Raw genomic sequence first — 16,432 nt, 5'->3', positions numbered from 1 at the left:
CAAGAATGGAGAAGAGCAGGGTCTGTCAAATGAAAACAGGTTTCAAAAAGGTGACAGACCAGAAAGTGTCGAGTAAGACAAGCTGACAAGAGGTGTGACATCAGTGTGAGATCAGACAGCTAAAGTATAGGCATTTCCTTTGTTTCAGAATGCAGGAAACAGTGGAAGGCACATTTTTATTTTACATTTTATTATTATTATTATTATTATTATTAAACAATACTACTATTTTTATTAAAAGTGCATTTTAATACATTTTCAGTTGTTTAGGAAACATACTAGTAAACAATGCTACAGTAGGGCTGGACGATATGGCCAAAATTTATCACGATATATTTTATAATTTCGGTCGATACGATATAATTCCGATATCGACATGAAGACAATTAAAAAAGCCTCATAAAAACTACCAAAGCCGCCCACAACAGATCTCTGTGCATACAAACATATGAAAAATGAATTTGCCAAGTCTATGACACCTCATTTAAAACCATATATTTTTGAAAAAAAAAAAACAGCACAAATAAGTTAATGTGTAACTTTTGTTGTTGTTGTTGTTGTTGTTGTATTTAGCCTTCATTTAAACAATACATTTGAAATCACTGTCAAATAATCATCTCAGACTCACCTAACTAATATTAATATCTTTAACTTCAAACTATAGCCTACACTACCTGTCAAAAGCTTTTAAACAGTAAGATTTTTTATGTTTTTAAAAAATTATCTTCTGCTCACCAAGCCTGCATTTATTTGATCCAAAATACAGCAAGAACATTTTGAAATATTTTTACTATTTAAAATAACCATTTTATATTTGGAAATATTTTAGAATGTAATTTATTCCTGTGTTTTCAAAGCTATATTTTTAACATCATTACTCCAGACACGATTCTTCAGAAATCATTCTTATATTCTGATTTGCTGCTCAAAAATAATTTATTATTATTGTTGAAAACAGCTCAGTAGAATTTTTCAGGTTTATTTGATGAATAGAAAGTTCAGAAGAACAACATTTATCTGAAATAGAAATTGTAACATTATAAATGTCTTTATCATCACTTTTGATCAATTTAAAGCATCCTTGCTAAATAAACATTTCCATAATTTCTTTCCAAAAAAGGAAAGAAAGAAATCATACTGACTCAAAGCTTTTGTATGGAATAGTGTATAATGTAACAAAATCTTTCTTCTTATTTCAGATAAATGCTGATCTTTGTATCTTTCTTTTCATCAAAGAATCCTGAAAAAAAAAAACAAATGTACTCAACTGTTTTAAATATTGATAATCAGCAAATCGGCATATTATAATGATTTCTGGATCATATGACACTGAAGACTGAAGTAATGATGCTGATAATTCAGCTTTGATCTCAGGAATAAACTACATTTTAAAATAAAGCAGTTATTTTAAATAGTAAAAATATTTCACATTTTTTGCTGTACTTTGGATCAAATAAAAGCAGGCTTGGTGAGCAGAAGAATTCTTTAAAAGAAAAACATTATACAAAAATAAAAAAAAAACATTTAAAAACATTAAAGATATTACTGTTCAAAAACGTTTGACTGGTATTGTAAGCCGATTATTCTTATAGATTGAAACAAATGTGCTTTTGCAGTATAAAGAGTATGAAAAGTGCTCCGAGTTGCTGCAGAGAAAAAAAAGCATGTGGCTGGAGACGGACTTCAATGCAAACTGTTTGTCTGCCAGCAGGAGGCGCTGTGAGAGCGGTAGAACCAGCGGTTTCTCTAGTAACGGCTTAAATCAAAGCAGCTCTGCTTATGACGCTTCTTTATCAGATAAAATGAAAATGTCATCGAAACTTTTCTGAAGACAGTCGGTTCCCCTAGGATATACATTCTTATAAAACTCCCGCGACGTGTTTTGATTTTGAAATGTGCAGTGCTCATGTTTATTCAACGAAGTCAAACACAACAAATAAATTAATGTATGGGAAATACTACTAATGTATATTGAAATATTGGAAATGTTTAAAAATCATATCACCGTTATTTAAAAAAAATTATATCGCGATACATATTGATATTGAATTATTGTCCAGCCCCTATGTTACAGCCAGTTCTTCTACGTTGAAAATGTGCATTCCCGTGTCGGAATGTCTGTTTTTGTTTTGGTCTGTGTGATTGCGTCCAAGACAGTTTACCCAATAATATTATTATGACAGTCCAGGTTGCAAGTTGGTGGAAAACACAGAGTAATATAGCCATGGAAGCCAGCAAACGAACTGGGTCTTAGATCGCACATTCTACCTGATCTAAAAGGCCCCGGCATCCAACTAAAAAGCTATATAACCAGAGGCATATTAAAAACAGATAAATCAACTTCTCATCTGACAGTGTTAGGCATGAGTTGTGCATTAACTGCTGCGTCACAGCTCTGTCAGCACAGGCATATTCTGCTCAGACAGAGCCATTACACCCAATACCAATACACCAATACACCCTATCACAGAATTTCAGGGGGAAAAAAATTTAATTGCACTTGATTCATCAATAGATATCTATAGGAGATAGAATTGAGCTCAAACATTACAACATCAGTTAACAGTCATCCATACAGCATGATAATGCAAATGAACTCCACAGAACATAAAAAACTGAACTCCTGCTTCCCGTAAGACCTGATAAGAAACCTTTATAGACCAATGTTCAGGCACACATACACAAACAAAATGCCATGTCACTAAGGCAAAGCTGGTAGAAGAAATAAACCAGCCAACTAGGTCATTGCTCTGACCTTTGACCCCGAAACTATACTAAGATTAAACTTTTAGTTTCTTTCAGTTAGACTACAGCGACTTTGCTTTTACACAAGGAGTTATGCAAGATCTTTTATGATTATCAACACAAAAACAAAAATCATGTAGAGTGACAGACAGATTATAGGTTGGCAGCAGCTGCTGACTGCATTAGGGAGAGAAACAGTTCTGTCTGCTTTTATCTGTTTTTTCTCTCATATGCTGATATTAGTAAAAGTAATCCCTTGTCCTTGTCTTAACTATGGACAGAGAACCAGACGGCAGAGATCATGCAAGCATGCATGAGATCAGAACATGAGCCACTGGGATGAATAATAGGGGAAAATGCCACTTTGTTGGGCAGACAGGAAGACTGGTCAGGGTCAGACAGAACCCACAGCTTGGGCAATAATAATGCACTCTTTTCCTTGTGTGCACTGATAGAGTTTCCCCTACTGCAGTACTTCAACCAGCAACCAATGCAAACTTTAGCTTATATACAGCAGGGCTCAGCAATAAAGTGGCCCATAGACCTGGGCAATATAACAATATTATCGTATATATCCACAATATCTCACAAGTGCCCCAGTGACAATAGCAAAGTTAGTAAGCACACAATTATAAACAATATTACAAAAAAAATAATAATAATAAGACAAATGGATTGCTGATTGCTGTAACAGCTGATTGCAATGTGTCTGTTTATGCTGTGGTAAGACATAAATTCTCTATCCAATATCATTAATCTTCATTTTTGTAAGTTAACATTGCAAATTAAATGTTTTGGCTATTTGTTTTGTTCTGCAGATGAAAAAAATTCACTGCATTCTGTATAAATTCGAAATACGCAGTGATTTCTCTCATTTCAAAAAATTAACTATTCTTTTATTTCGATCTGTAGTTTAGTAAAAATTCTACAGTATAGAAAAAATTAAATTGTAGACTATGTATAAATGCACTGGTTTCTGAATATTTATTGATTTAAGTTCTATCAGAGTTTCCAGTGTTGGCAACTCCGTTAAATAGCCTATTGGGTGCGTTGTTCTACAATAATAAAATCACAATTAAAATACATAAATTATTTTTTTTAATATTCTGTTTCTGAATAAATAAATAAATAAATTTCATTCTGTTCTAGGGGACATCTAGGAAAAAAAAAAAAGCTTCCCGCTTTTTTGGTCAAAACAAACAAATTAGATTTAAATCCCTAGTTTTGGACATGCATCACAAGTAAATACATTATAGTTTGACAGCAGGTTAATTAAACGTTAAACTTGTTGAAAATTCAGACGATAACACCCAAAAGAAAAAGAGAAAGAGAAGACATGCCTATGTGCATTCATCATTCATCAACGTACTTATTCTTAATCACCATTAGAATGTCCACCTTCACAATGAACCTAAAATTTGACTGGTTCTGCTGGATTTTATTCAACAGTTCTCCTCATAAAATGAAATTCATTTCAAACATAAATGTAATATGAACACAGTGGAAACACAGTCACTGTGAGTCAGCTTGGTGTGATATAATCAGATCTCACTATATTATTGATAAAATATTTTTACATATCACCCAGACCTAGTGTCCCAATGCTCTAGGCCAGTGGATAAATCAGATAAAGGAGTCATATGATGTTGCTAAAAAGAACATTATTTTGTGTATTTGGTGCAATGAAATGTGTTTATGCAGTTTAAAGTACAAAAAACATTATTTTCCACATACTGTACATTATTGTTTCTCGTCTATGCCCCGCTCTCTGAAATGCATCGATTTTTACAAAGCTCATCGGTCTGAAAAGCGAAGTGTGCTCTGATTGGCCAGCTATCCAGTGCGTTATGATTGGCTGAATCCCTCAAGTGTGTGACAGAAATGTTACGCCCCTTGTCATACTGTGATGCGTGTCCCAACAAAGGCCTCCTGAAGCAAATTGATGCATTATATCCATATTTAAATATCCATATTTTCTTTATAAGCAGTAATCTCTAGATTCTGCTAAATGCTGTACGTGCGTTCACAATAGAACGCAGTTCTGGCGGATGATATACACCTAGGACGGCTTGAGGGCGAGTAAATCATGGTGTAATTTTCATTTTGGCGTGAACTATCCCTTTAATAATGTATTAAACAAGAAGAGGGTGTTCAAGAGGGTGTAAAAACACTGCAACCTCAGGCACACTTAGATTAAAATTAGGACGGAGGAGAAAACCAATTAATTCCTTTCCCCTCCCTCCTAAATCACAAAATGATCCCACAGGATTACGACTATATTGCACTGTATATCTCTTTCATTTATGAGGGACTAATTAACAAGGAGCATTAGTTCCAGCAAAGAAGCAATTACTGAGAACACATCTTAAACAAGGTAATTTACTTAGGTTATCAATGCAAATAGCACAGTATATTGTCACTAGGATGCTTGCAAAAAATTATTAATAAGAAAGAGTTCCTGAAATAAGCAGTTCAATGTGTGCTAAAGGGGACAATCATATGATGTTAAGGAAGGTAATATATCAGTTATATCAGATCTGTGCTTTTGGTCTTGTAGGGTTGCACAATACTGAAAAGAAAAACAACCACTCATTGTTCTGAATTTCGTTTTAATTTCTGACTGTTTATTTATGTATATTACTTCTCTTATGGTCACCAAGGCTGCATTTATTCGATCAAAAACATAGTAAAAACAGTAATACTGTGAAATATTATTGCAATTAGGGCTGCACGATTATGACATAAATCATAATTGTCGATTATTCCCTTGAAATTGTAATTGCGATTATTAATTACGATTATCACAATTTACATTGAATGAAGTTTATACCATTGTTTGATGCAACTGCATGCCGTATTTTTATATAAAAATAAAAAAGCTAAAAACACTTTTAGTGCTTTTCTTTAGTATTAAGCCTCAAATGTTATACTAAAACTAAAATTAAAATAATGGGGAAAACCCTTAAGATAACATGTAGAAAGAAAAAAAATGTATCTTAAGCATGCAAAATAACATAAGTGGACTTTTAAACGATTAATTGCCGCTTCGAACGATTACATAATTGTGGCATCCGTAATTGTAATCGCGATTAGAAATTATAATATACTTAGCTTTTTCATTGCAATTATATATAATCGTAAATAAATGTTTTCAATTTTCAGCAGTCATTACTCCAGTGTTCAGTGTCACATGACCCTTCAGAAATCATTGTAATATGCTGTAATATAATATACTTAGCTTTTTCTACAGCATTTTAGTAGTTGAGGTATCCAAACTGACTAGAGGTCGACCGATATATCGGTCGGCCGATATATCGGGCCGATATTTGTCATTTTTTAATATATCGGCATCGGCCGATATCCGTGTTTAGTAGCGCCGATTTAAATTTAGGCACGTCGGCGGGCAGCCCCGTGTTATTGGTGCGGTGGAAAGTGCTGCTGCCGCATGTGAAGGACCCCAAGCCAAAACTTTTGGAAGATTCAACAACAGTCCTGGGAGATAAAGGTAGTCACAGAATTTCACTCTGTAAATGAGGTGAAGTAGGTGGCAGTTCTCACAAACACTGCAGCGTGATTGAGGGCTCCGTTACTCCGCCCCGCTCACAGACAGCACCGTGCTCGGAGAGACAGCTGTCCTGGAGCAGCACAGTAGAGTTGTGACGTTCGCGAACGAACCGATTCTTTTGAACGGCTCATAAACATGAACGATGGGAGCTGAGTCGCGGCTGGAGGGGAGCCGTTCTTTCTGTCGTTCTTTTTTCCTATGCGTGTTTCACACAGATGCACACAAATGAGCTCCTCCGCGAGACAGAACAGTTATAGGGGGAGGGGCGCACCCAGCGCAGGCCAACCCTTTATAGCGTGATGATATTAGTTATTAGTTGTGCACGCAAAGTCCTATTTGCGAAAGTTTAAAGTAGTAATAGTATGTAGTATGTAGACATTTCCATTTTATTTATTCTAATTTTATATACTTTTTTGCACAAAAATTCATTGCAGCCGGCTTTGTTTTTTATGTTTATTTGTGAGTAGGTATTGTATGAATAACATAAGTCAACGTAGCTTTACACACACACACACACACACACACACACTTTGTACTAAAGGTAAATCCAAAATAGTGATGTCACTGTCTAAGCAGAGGAATTTGTGCAACCCTATGGAATATAGTCCACACATGACAAATGAGGTAATAATCAATATTTCAGAATAATTCAAACTCAGATATTGGTGTGTGATATCTGAGTTTTAGTTATTTGACTACAAATCTCACCTCATCATTCCTCCCAGTGATTATTTCCAGGATAAACTGAGATGCCCCCAAGCTGGCTTCTTAAAAACTGACTAAATATTTAAAAAGAGCCGTTCTTTTGAACGGCTCTTTGAAAGGAACGGATCGCGAAGATCCGGATCCCCTCAAAGACCCATAAATCCCATCACTACAGCACAGAACGGTGAATGACATTTGTTCGGAAGCATGGTTTAATGCAGACAATAGCCAGGTTTCCATCGAACTCATTTGCATTTAGGGATGTCAATATTTGATCATTTTCATGATCGATCGTCGTTTAAATTAACAATCAATGAATAAGCTTAATACTGCAAAATGCGTCTGCAGAGGTATTATTATGTGCAAAAGCCACTCGGAAAAAAAGCTTTCTCACCCGAATTAAAGGGGTTTTAGTCTGAATAAAATGCTAGTAGCAAGACTGTAAAATTAATATGTGATTATGATCATTTCATAAAATGAAGGGAGCGCGCTGTACATTTGAGATCATTTTACTTTGTTGACTGTTTTCCGTCAAGGAGACCGCTGAATGCGCCTCTTTAAATGGTTTCGTGGTGCTCGTTTTTGTATTTTAAAACACAATTGCAATGTTTTCAAATGACACTATAGTATTAAAAATAAAATTATCCCAAACGTAACTGTGGCGCTTGTGGCTGTGCTGCGAAGTCAGTGAACCGCTTTTTTCACATTAAACTTTTTATGCGAGTATTAATGACCAGTACTTTATTTGATCCTGTTCTGCAAAATGTTCGATTTTGAATTTTTGCATTCCGGTAGGCCTATTTGTTTTAAAAAATCCTGCATTTACAGTGCATTAGATCGTGACAGTGGGTGTGTGCGTGCAGAGTCAGACGAGGACGAGCGCGCGTGGGTTTGGCTAGATGTATTTGGAGGTTGTTGCTCACGTCTCGTTCTGCACATATCCAAATGTTTCCATATTCGCAATGTATCTGAATGTTAAACTATAATATTTTAAATTTTTCTAATGTAAACTAGACGGAAAAGATCATCCTCTTCGCATGAGCAAAAACGTCCTTGGCATAACAGCAGAGTGGACCGGTATACTGCGGTCTATTTAAACTGACCAGTGTAACCTTTTATATGTTTGGTTGACTGTACTTAATCTTAATAATCAACAGACTGCGATGTAAGTTTGAAGTTAGAATGCACTTTAGATGTTCTGTGTCATTTATACCAGACACAAATGTTGCTGGTTTCTAGTGTGTTTGCAGCACTACTATTATTTATTTTTTTATATATATTATTCTTTTATATTTTTCAGTTTAATTGATTTTTATTTATAAAATTTTATTTCTTTTATTTAAATGTATATTTAAGTTTACATTTATGTTCCAACAAACTTGAAAAATTCTGCCTGATAAATTCTCTAAAACTTTTATGTTAATGATTGACTTTTTTTATATATTACCAGTTTTATATATTTAATACTTGGTCAGTTTATTGATTTTTTTGGTTAACTTTAGATATTTTTTTTTTTATTTGTAATACCGTGCAGTGCACAAAATTAAGATTCGAGAGATGGTTCAAGTCAGTGCTCAATAAATGATGATAAGTTTAGAAATGTTGTGCATCCACTTATTATAAGTGTGACATTTTAGTATGCAAATGAGGGGGAAAACTTCAAGATATCGGCCCTAAAAATCGGCCATCGGCTGACCCTGACCTCTAAACATCGGCATCGGCATCGGCTATAGAAAAACCCATATCGGTCGATCTCTAAAACTGACATCAAAAATCATGACATTTCACTACTACTGTTATTGAAAACGTAATTACGTTATGTGCAAAAGTTTTTTCTTTTAAAAAAACATCTATTTTCACTTGAAGCATGCAGAGATTTCACATTAAAATATCATGCTACTATATCTATACATTTAGGAGCATTAACTGAAAGAAAAAGATCCAAGCATTTAACTCCAGTGCAACAATCCCATGCATCGGTCTCTCACCAAACCCTACTACTGTTTACAGACAAGCATGCTCGCCGGTAAGCAGGATGAGTTCACACTCTTCTCAGAGCTCAGACCAGGGGTGCGAACTCTAATCTGCTCAATGCTGAACAGGCTGCTCTGTCACCAAATGCTGAGAGGCTGGCTGGGACACTAGAGTCGTTAACATCATTTATGACTCATGCACATGTTTGCGTAGGACAAGCAATAAACATCAATGAGCCTTTCAAGTGACAGATTTTATTAGCTGAATAAGATAAAGGGGAAAGAGGTGGCCTGGATTTGAAACAAAACCATGTTTTAAGATCAACACCTAAAAACCTAAAAAGTGTTTTAGTACAATTTCTCACTTTTTCACTAAAGGAAATGAAAGAGAAAGCAATTTAAAAGATTGTTTTACTTAATCTGGTGGTTTCAATCAAGATAAGAGTTGTTAATGAACTTGGTGGGTTTTACACTCAGACTAGCAGCATCCTGTTACTAATACTAATACCGCAAATCTTTATTTTTTTTATTATGACTGATATTTCGATATTTTATACAGTTTTGTAGCAGTCTCTCCCTTCAGTCCAGCTTTCATACGTTGCCCAAAAACAATTTCTCCCATTTTTCTGATTGGTTAAATCTGATTGGTCTCGTGTTAGTTCACAAAACTCCATAAAAAGTCCCATGTGCATTAAGATTTTAGTGTCATGTGGCCTGCTTAACTCATGTCCCTCAGCAATGATGTCCAAAAACGCTGTCTAGGTAGCCAGCTCACTAGATTTTGTGACACAGCCACTGACTGTAAGTTACTCATCTTCGCTTCAAATGCGGGTCAACATAACATAACTTGTCTACCAACTGATAATATCATGCGAAGACAACCGATGAGCGTAAAAAGTGAGAGCTGGCTCTCTCGGTCTTACATTACACGTCGGGTATGTGAGCTTAGTCAAACAGAATTCGGCCCTTCTTACCTTTTTTTAGAGCAGCTGCGCTTTTCCTCGTCAGTTAGCCTGCTCGCGCTAGCGCTGAAAACCCGATGGTTCTTCTCTCCAGAAGATGACAAGAACGACTCGAGCTTTACAAAAACAACATTTCACATCCGTTGACCCCTAACGTACGCTCCTATAGCTAATCTTCTCGGTCTTTTTTCGCAAAACACCTAAAAACTCGACGAATGACTACGTTCCCACCTCCCTGTCCATCAGATTGGAGCAGCGCTGGCTAACGGCTTTGACGATCCGCTCTCCTGATAGGAGAGTCGCGGTGTCAAGATTGCGGAGCTAAGCCCCGCCCTGCGCTCGCAGCGATGAATGCACTGTATTCACACGCTTAACAAACGGGTCATTCTATTGGCTGATTGAGCCATCAATCGACACACATTGCTACTGGATTGGCTGAAAGGACATGATGTCGTGCAGAGCCTCTGATTCCGTGATAATCTCTTCGGTTTGTCAAAATACACGTTCGTACCCTGCATAAGTACATTGACTAGAAAAATCAATACTTTTTTTTTTTTTTTTTTATCAGATCCCTTTAACTGTTCGTTGTATATGAGGTTTAGTTTTTCGTTGTGAGGTCGGTCGATAGATGAGGCAATTAAATGGCTATTGACAATACACTAAAAGTGATTAATACTTATATTGACACGAAGTTATGGTTTCTCTAAACTTCTCCAAATCATTTCACAAACATCGTCTCAATTCTAATCTAATCTAGTTGCGCTCTCAGTTTAGACTACACGATTAGCATTTATTCTAGGTATTAGACAAGCTTAGACATCTTAATAAGTGCTGTAAATGGGTTAATCCATCAAGTATCTTATACATTTACATGTACGTTTCCATGTTTGTCTGAACACTTTAAAATTGAGTCTTTCTTCTGTTTTTTCCTCTTTTTTATTCATAAGAATAATAGACGTATGAACTTATGTTTTATTATCACTTACTTTGTATGCGTTACAAATTAAACAGTCAGGAAATCGTACGTTTAAATTTTGACATTTTCGGTTTTGTTTTTTTGATTATAAAATGTTTCATTTATTCCATGATTCCAAATGTGTACGGAAATTACAATTGGTATATTTTGTATTTTCCGTGTTGAATTTACAAAAAAAAAAAAAAAAAAAAAAAAAAAAACTCCATCAAATGATCATTGAGCAACTAAAATACTTATAAGCAGTAATGCGCATAAAAAATTGCGTTCCGACCGCTCATTTGCGTACCTTCACTGTTGACAGCTGTTAATGTACAATCACAGTTTTAGATCGACTTTCGATCAACTGTCAAACTGAAAATCTAAATCGAGGCTAACGTTACCGGTTTCAGAGCAAAATGCAAAACTGACATTTCATTAACTGACGCGCTTCACTCTTGCCGGCAACCCGCCAAAATAAAAGCTTGCTGATTTTAGGTTTGAAAATGATGAAAATTCATAAAAAAAAGGTTAATATTAGCATTGTATTTTTAAGTGTTTATTTAATACTCAGTTTATTCACACTGATTATTTTATTAAAGTACAAAATAAATAAATGCAATTCAACTATTATAACTATTAATAATTATTTTATTTTTATAGTTATATTTATTGAGTCACACTATGTGCCATGTGAGTACCAAACCAAATCTCCAGGTGCTCTCATGAGAACCAGACTGAAAAACTTTTGTGCACCCCTGCTTATAAGACATTTTTCCACATATTTTGAGACTTTTCATTGGTGTTTCCGGCTTAACTCCTAAACTTCCGGGTAGTGATGTTTGCTAATAAGAGTCGACTAGAGTGTGTGTGTAATAAAGTGTGTCCCTGGATTTATTGACCAGTAATGCGCGTAATCCCATGGCTACTGCAAAAACATTATTGTCTGTGTAACCGCGCTGTGCTTCTTGAGTCATGTCGCAAGCTTCGTCTGGATTGACTCCAGCTGCTCATGGATCCAGTAAGGTACGCAATAAATTCACCTGACAGTGTTTATAAACCACAGGTTCTGTCGCTTACTGCTCTGTCTCATGCACAAGTGCTTCAAAAGTAAAGTGTGTGTGCGGTTTTCTGTTTACAGGACAAATAGTTAGCTGACAGAGAACTTTTAGAAAGTTTACTCACGTATAGTTTTGTCTTCTCAGGGTCCTTTTAATGCCTCGTATATTCCCAATGAAGAAGAGAGGCGTGTCTTCAGAGAGTGCAATTCAGAGAGCTTCTGGTACAGATGTGAGTAGTGCTCTACATTAATGATGAAACCTGTCATGATTTATTGGCACTTGGCTGTCATTCTGCCCTACATCTTTTCTCCCTAAATTTACTTTGCAAGGTACAGTCTCAGGATGCTTTGTCTTTGCTGGATTCTGAAGAGAAAGAGACTTGTGAACATGTTTGCTCTCTTGTTATTTGCAGCCTTGCCTTTTTCTGCCATTGCAATCGCAGCCACTCAGGTAATGGTATTAAGAGGTACGTTCATGTCCTGTATTTCAAGTGTTTACTCATGTTTCCCATTGTGATGGAAAACCTAGAATGATCAGGGAATTTTAAGAACTGGAAAAATAATAAAATCTTAAGGATATAGTGAACACATGTTTTCTAGATATAGCCTACTCAGAGCTCTGGAAAGTAAAATGATTTTAGAAATCAATACCCAGTAATTACAAATGAATATAACATTTGTAGAGAAGTCATGGAGAAGGGTAGTTCAACCACAAATGAAAGTTCGGTCGCGCTTTACTTTAAGGTCCAATTCTCACCATTAACAAGTCAAGTCAAGTCTCCTTTATTTATATAGCGCTTTAAACAAAACAGATTGTGTCAAAGCAACTGAACAACATTAATTAGGAAAACAGTGTGTCAATAATGCAAAATTGACAGTTAAAGGCAGTTCATCATTGAATTCAGTGATGTCATCATGCAGCTCAGTACAGTTTAAATAATATCTGTGCAATCATTTGCAATCAAGTCAACGATATCGCTGTAAATTAAGTGTCCCCAACTAAGCAAGCCAGAGGCGACAGCGGCAAGGAACCAAAACTACATCGGTGACAGAATGGAGAAAAAACCTTTGGAGAAACCAGGCTCAGTCGGGGGGCCAGTTCTCCTCTGACCAGACGAAACCAGCAGTTCAATTGCAGGCTGCAGCAAAGTCAGATTGTGCAGAGGACTCATCTGGTTCCTGTGGTCTTGTCCCGGTGGTCGTCTGAGACAAGGTTTTTACAGGGGATCTGTATCTGGGGCTCATCTAGTTGTCCTGGTCTCCGCTGTCTTTCAGGGCTGTAGTGGTCCTCTATAGATGCTGATCCACTATCTGGTCTGGATACGTACTAGATCTGATGGCTACGGTGACCTCGGAATAAGAGAGAAACAGACTAATATTAGCGTAGATGCCATTCTTCTAATGATGTAGCAAGTACATCGGGTGTTATGGGAAGTGTTCCCGGTTCCGGTTTACCTAATTAATGCAGCCTAAAAATTGAATTAGTGTGCTATATGTAAGCCAGGTTAAAGAGATAGTTCTTTAATCTAGATTTAAACTGCAAGAGTGTGTCTGCCTCCCGAACAATGTTAGGTAGGGTATTCCAGAGTTTAGGCGCTAAATAGGAAAAGCTCTGCCGCCCGCTGTTGACTTTGATATTCTAGGTATTGTCAAATTGAGTTTTGAGAACGCAGCGGATGTGGAGGATTATAATGTAACAAGAGCTCGTTCAGATACTGAGGTGCTAAACCATTCAGGGCTTTATAAGTAATAAGCAAGATTTTAAAATCTATACAATGTTTGATAGGGAGCCAGTGCAGTGTTGACAGAACAAACCATTAACTACAACCTTTGCCTCAACAAACTCCTAATTTGAAATCTATATGAATAGAGATGTTTAACCTAAATATTCTAAGGGGACACAATCATTTTGTATGATGAAGAGATATAATTTAGATACTTGTTCACATATGAACATTTATCAGTGCACATGCATGGAGCACATCAAATATGGTAAACCAAAACTCAACTGTACATGCTCTTCATTTGAGTTCTGAATATGAACAAGTTTTATGGGTTTGGATTTTGGAGGTAGAACAGTTTAAACATAAAAGGAGAATAAATTAATTTTTCAAAAATGCGAAATCTTATGATGTTATTGTTTATCCCTAGGAATCCTTACACCATCACCCCGGTTTGGCTCTCTTCCCAAAGTTGCATGTAAGTATCAAGAACAACAGATGGCTCTAATTTTATAAAAGACAACTAAAACCAAGGATATATGCTAAGGGCTATTCAAAGTATCTTGGAATGTTTGTGATTTTTTTTTTATGCAGTTGCTGGCATGCTTGGATACATTAGTGGGAAAATGTCTTACATGAGAGTCTGTGAAGAAAAGTTTAGGAAACTGGAGAACTCCCCACTAGGAGAGGCACTACGACAGGGACGTCTGCATCACACGCCCTCAGTGTAAGAACAAGTGCTCACAGAATTTTTTTTAAATATGTTAATTTCTATATTTTGTTTTATAGTTATTAATATAAAATTGCTAATAGTATATATGTGTTTCTTGTTTTTATTTGTTTCTTTTCACATAAATATACAGTACATTCATGCATTTAAAGTAATCCACTTTGACAAATATCTTACACACGTGATTAATTTTTATTTTTTTTTTTTTTAGGCTAAACCAGTCAGAGTTTGAGGATTCAAACCCATCAGAATCTCAACAGTCTGGTTCTGAGTCTGCATCCCAACGTACGGCAGAAGGCAGTTCTATGCCTGAGAGCTACAGCAGTTACACCAGTGACTATACCTACAGCAGACCCTCCCAATCATACGACACCACTCCTTTTAGTTCTGGATTCAGTGATTCAGGTCCCGTTAACATCAGGGATGATATTTCTCAAGGTACTGCAACCCTTGCACAGAACAACATGTATAATTGTATGTGTACAGTTTGACGAAGAGAAAGGACATTTGTCATTGAATAAGGATTTGTCATTTAGTTGGTAGATGTTTAACCAGTAGTTTGTCCCAAAGCTCCACTCTATCCAGATGAGGATGTGCCCAAAAAGAAGCCAGTGTTGTATGAGGACCTGCGTAGCAAGAATAGAGAGAACTATGAGGTCACTCTCACACAGAAAGCGGAAACACTGCTGAAACCACAAAGGGTGGTGCCAGTAGCTAAAAAGGAAGGTGAGCTTCACTAACTGATTTCCCTAAAATTTTAATAGGTCTGTATAAGTAATGATCTATAATGATTATAAAAGCCAAGTAATGTAGATGTTGTGTTTATCTTTCTTGAATATTAAACTTGTAAATATCAAAGTATCCATGAATCAATTCAGAAACAGTACTGTGTTGGGTTGCCAGCTGATGTCCAATGTAACATCAAGGTCCTGAAGCAAGTCCAGTTTTGAACCACTGTTGTAGATGATGGCAAATCCACTAGTAGATACTCCCACTTCAACTGACATGAGTGTTGATAAACTTGACTTAATTTTGCATTTGTATGAATATTGGTCTAGTTGATAAGAATTCTATCATTTCAATGTCCTTTTATGTTTTAATCTGTAAACCAGTTTCTTCCTTCCCCCTCCAGTTAAAAAGAACAAGTATGGAGATGCCTGGGAAGAGTAAGACTGACCTGAAGAATCAGCTGTTTCAGGAGCTCAAGATCTGAACGCAGTGACTTCTGTAGAGATGTCATGACTCATTCTGCCAGATTAGACCAAAAGCTGCGATTAAATGCTGAATGTACTTTTAAGGAGTACAACTCCGTTTTCGAAATGAATGCAAAAATCCTTTTTCTTGATGGGACATTTGTGGTTTAAAAAAAATGTTTCTCCTCTTCATTTCTTGCATTAAGCAGATGTAAGAAATAATTTTAACAAACTATCAGTGTTTTTATTAATTATGAAATTCTGGTCAGATGTGCTTGAGATTTGTTAAATTATATAATAACCAATAGATATGATACTGTTCCACATAAACCCAGAAAATGTAATAACAGCATCAAGGGTGAATCTCCACTGACAGTTTAGTGCATCACAATGTTAAAGCTGTGCACAAGTGACAGTTAAATGTGTTTAGACTTGGACACATGATTATAATAATGACTTTATTCACTGATGTTACAGTTATTACAGTTCTCGGAGCTGGAGATAAGAGACAAAGATATGCTTGCTCTTTAAATTATTTTAATGAAAATACACATTTAAATGTTTAAACATTTCAAATAAAGCCTGTGACATCTGTAATTCATTCACTGCTTATTGATTCTTGATGTAAAGGTAATTATATATATTTTTTTTTAAATAGTGTCAGATTTGCATGAGTTTGTTCTGCAGTACAATATTATGATTCTACTCTGATAAACGGCAGCTGCTTACTGTCATAAAATTAAACAGAAACCTTGACTCCCTTCTCTACATTATAAACAACAGAAAAGCTGAGCAAATATCATTGGAATGTAACATTATAAGAACT

General features: G+C 35.8%; 1 protein-coding gene across 4 annotated transcripts; it reads left to right on the top strand.

The window, feature by feature from the left end:
• Positions 1 to 11,700: 11,700 nt before the first annotated feature.
• LOC109072373 (OCIA domain-containing protein 1-like) lies at positions 11,701 to 16,203 on the top strand. 4 transcript variants are annotated; one of them, XM_042777655.1, is made up of 8 exons: positions 11,701 to 11,928; positions 12,108 to 12,192; positions 12,293 to 12,413; positions 14,114 to 14,161; positions 14,278 to 14,410; positions 14,625 to 14,851; positions 14,984 to 15,139; positions 15,317 to 15,517. In XM_042777655.1, the coding sequence occupies exons 1-8, from the start codon at positions 11,915 to 11,917 to the stop codon at positions 15,361 to 15,363; spliced, it is 831 nt and encodes a 276-aa protein (XP_042633589.1). In that variant the 5' UTR covers positions 11,701 to 11,914; the 3' UTR covers positions 15,364 to 15,517. The 4 variants fall into 4 exon arrangements, with proteins under 4 accessions (XP_042633589.1, XP_042633590.1, XP_042633591.1 ...); XM_042777656.1 differs by lacking the exon at positions 15,317 to 15,517 and adding an exon at positions 15,546 to 16,203 and having other exon boundaries at positions 11,704 to 11,928; XM_042777657.1 differs by having other exon boundaries at positions 11,705 to 11,928; positions 12,376 to 12,429; positions 15,317 to 15,510.
• The last annotated feature ends 229 nt before the right edge of the window (positions 16,204 to 16,432 follow it).

Source organism: Cyprinus carpio, chromosome A20 (assembly GCF_018340385.1).
Source record: "Cyprinus carpio isolate SPL01 chromosome A20, ASM1834038v1, whole genome shotgun sequence".
Lineage (NCBI taxonomy): Eukaryota > Metazoa > Chordata > Actinopteri > Cypriniformes > Cyprinidae > Cyprinus > Cyprinus carpio.
The sequence above is the reverse complement of the archived record's forward strand: the minus strand, read 5'-3'. Positions and strand labels throughout refer to the sequence as shown.